The following is a 2,049-nucleotide window of genomic DNA, read 5'->3' on the forward strand; positions in this document are numbered from 1 at the left end:
TATTGAGAAAAAAAAACAACAACAATCTGTGCAGCCGGAAAATATCTTCTGGATTCTTTATTCACTCAAACCTGGCGGTTACACTGACAGAGAGCAGCATTGTGGGCTTACACCATGGAGAAGAGCAGGCAAGCTGCCTGCCACGCATAAAGTCATTTCATTGTCCACTCTTTCATGACGTACAGCGTGAACTGACAGACAATACATAAACTTGGGCGGTTCGGTTCTGCCTGCGTGCAAAAAAAAAAATCAGCAGACACCTTTGCTGTGTGTGAATCCAACATTTATTCAGTGCATTTATTGAAATGAATGACAGTCGTGTTTGTTGCATTCAAACCCAGCAGCAAAATGTAAAAAAAAAACAGGGGAAAAAAAAACAACATTTTGAATGCAAAGCTGACAAAGATAAACAGCAGTAAAGTAGAAAAAAAAAAGCAAAGTAGTCGTCTTTTGTGGACTGTGAGATATACTGTTGGTGGCTAAGATACTTGCATTCAGTGTAAAGGGAGTGGACAAGAGAATAAAGAAGGGAGATCATCTACCTCTCCTCTAGTCAATCCCCTCTATCCTGAATATAAGAGCACAAAATGTACATCATCAGTAACTTTCATCTTCCTCCTTTTGCTTCCTTATCGAGGTTTTAAACAAAGCATTCCTCCTTCTAACACCGCCGATCATCTACAACCTTAAGAACCACTTTTCTTTATGCGACGGCAGTCTCCTTGACCTTCTGCATAACGTTCTCGAGGTGCTCGCGCACCTGGGTGGCGTACGGGGAGAGCAGGTCCGTCAGCTCCTCCAGCTTGCTGTCCACGGAGGCGCTGAGCTCCTTCATGCCGCTCTCCATCTGGGTCCTGATGGTCTCAGCCTGGCTCTCCATCATGGTGGAGATGTCCTTCAGCTTCTGGGCGGCGGCGTCGCTGGCCTGCTGGACGTAGGGCTCAACGTTCTCCCTCATGGCCTCCACGTTCTGGTTGGTGCGGGACTGGATCTCCCCCATGTAGGTGGCCACGGTCCTTAGGGTGACAACAAAGAGGAGGGGCACATTTAAATGTCATGTAGATAAGATAAAAAAAAAAAAAAAAACTTGAGAGACAGATAGCCTAAACCCAGCTTACTCTCTGATCTCTTCAGTGTCTTTGTTCAGGCGCTTGCTCAGCTTGGTGTTGTAGGCGGTGATGCGGCCGCGGACGTCGTCTGTGTTCTGCTCAACCATGCTTTTGAGCTCATTCAGGTACCCGGTGCTGCGCTCCATGGCGTCGGTCATGTCCTTCTGCAGCTTGTTACCCAGAAGCTGCAGGTCCTCAGCGATCTGGCCATTTGGGGTGGAAGTGTAGGGGGCCAGCTTGCTCTGGATCTCATCTCTGTACGTCGCCAGCTCGCTCATGGTGTCGGCGATCAGCGTTCTAGAGGAATCAGACCAAACATCAAAAACACTGCGGTCCCAAAAGATAGGAAAAGAACGTGCGACGCGAAGCCATCGAGAACCACACTCACTCCAACTCCCTGCTGAGCTGGGGGATCTTGAGGTTATCCAGGACTCCGTCGGCCTGTTGGTTCAGGTCTGTGATGTACTGCACGAATCGTCCCACGCTGTTCTCCAGGCGGGCGGTGGAGGTGTCCACCTGGGGCACAGCACGGCCATTGCATCCTATGGTTGACATGAGCACAGGGCATTAATAATCAGAAGACACAAAACAGCGCATCATGTTTTTTTTTTGTTTTTTTTTTAGGAGGCGAAGCAGAACAAAACCTACCAGTGATGACTGCCAGGGCGAGGATCAGAGCTACAGCCTTCATGGTTGCTGAACGGAGGGATACACCTGGAAAATAAACAAGATAAACTCAGAAACAGCAAACAGCAAAACAAAACAAAACAAAAAAAAGTAAATAAAAGAAATTGCAGCTGAAATCAACTGTGTCAGAAAATCAGAGCAAGACCAACATGTTGGGCTCGGATTTTTGTTTTTCACGTCTCTGTTGCATCACTCACCTGAGAGGTTGAGCTTCGTCCGTGCTCCCAGCATTGTGGCTGGGGCTTTTTATAGT

At 47.8% G+C, this 2,049-nt stretch overlaps 1 protein-coding gene across 1 annotated transcript; it reads right to left on the minus strand.

Annotated features, from left to right (window-relative positions):
• Positions 1-27: 27 nt before the first annotated feature.
• apoeb (apolipoprotein Eb) lies at positions 28-2,049 on the minus strand. Its single transcript, XM_012881749.3, has 5 exons — positions 1,994-2,049; positions 1,758-1,823; positions 1,498-1,651; positions 1,119-1,406; positions 28-1,016 (listed from the first exon to the last, which is right to left on the minus strand). Exons 1-5 carry the CDS (start codon positions 2,025-2,027, stop codon positions 704-706), a joined length of 855 nt encoding a protein of 284 aa, XP_012737203.2. The 5' UTR covers positions 2,028-2,049; the 3' UTR covers positions 28-703.

The sequence above is a fragment of the Fundulus heteroclitus genome, chromosome 3 (assembly GCF_011125445.2).
Source record: "Fundulus heteroclitus isolate FHET01 chromosome 3, MU-UCD_Fhet_4.1, whole genome shotgun sequence".
In the NCBI taxonomy this organism is placed as follows: Eukaryota; Metazoa; Chordata; class Actinopteri; order Cyprinodontiformes; family Fundulidae; genus Fundulus; species Fundulus heteroclitus.

Bases quoted from the DNA above. Each gene is read 5' to 3' on its own strand.
- apoeb (XM_012881749.3), bottom strand. From the start codon at position 2,027: ATGCTGGGAGCACGGACGAAGCTCAACCTCTCAG. The intron at 1,407-1,497 runs GTGAGTGTGGTT...TGATTCCTCTAG, and splicing joins CAGCTCAGCAGGGAGTTGGA to AACGCTGATCGCCGACACCA. The intron at 1,017-1,118 runs GTAAGCTGGGTT...TGTCACCCTAAG, and splicing joins GACACTGAAGAGATCAGAGA to GACCGTGGCCACCTACATGG.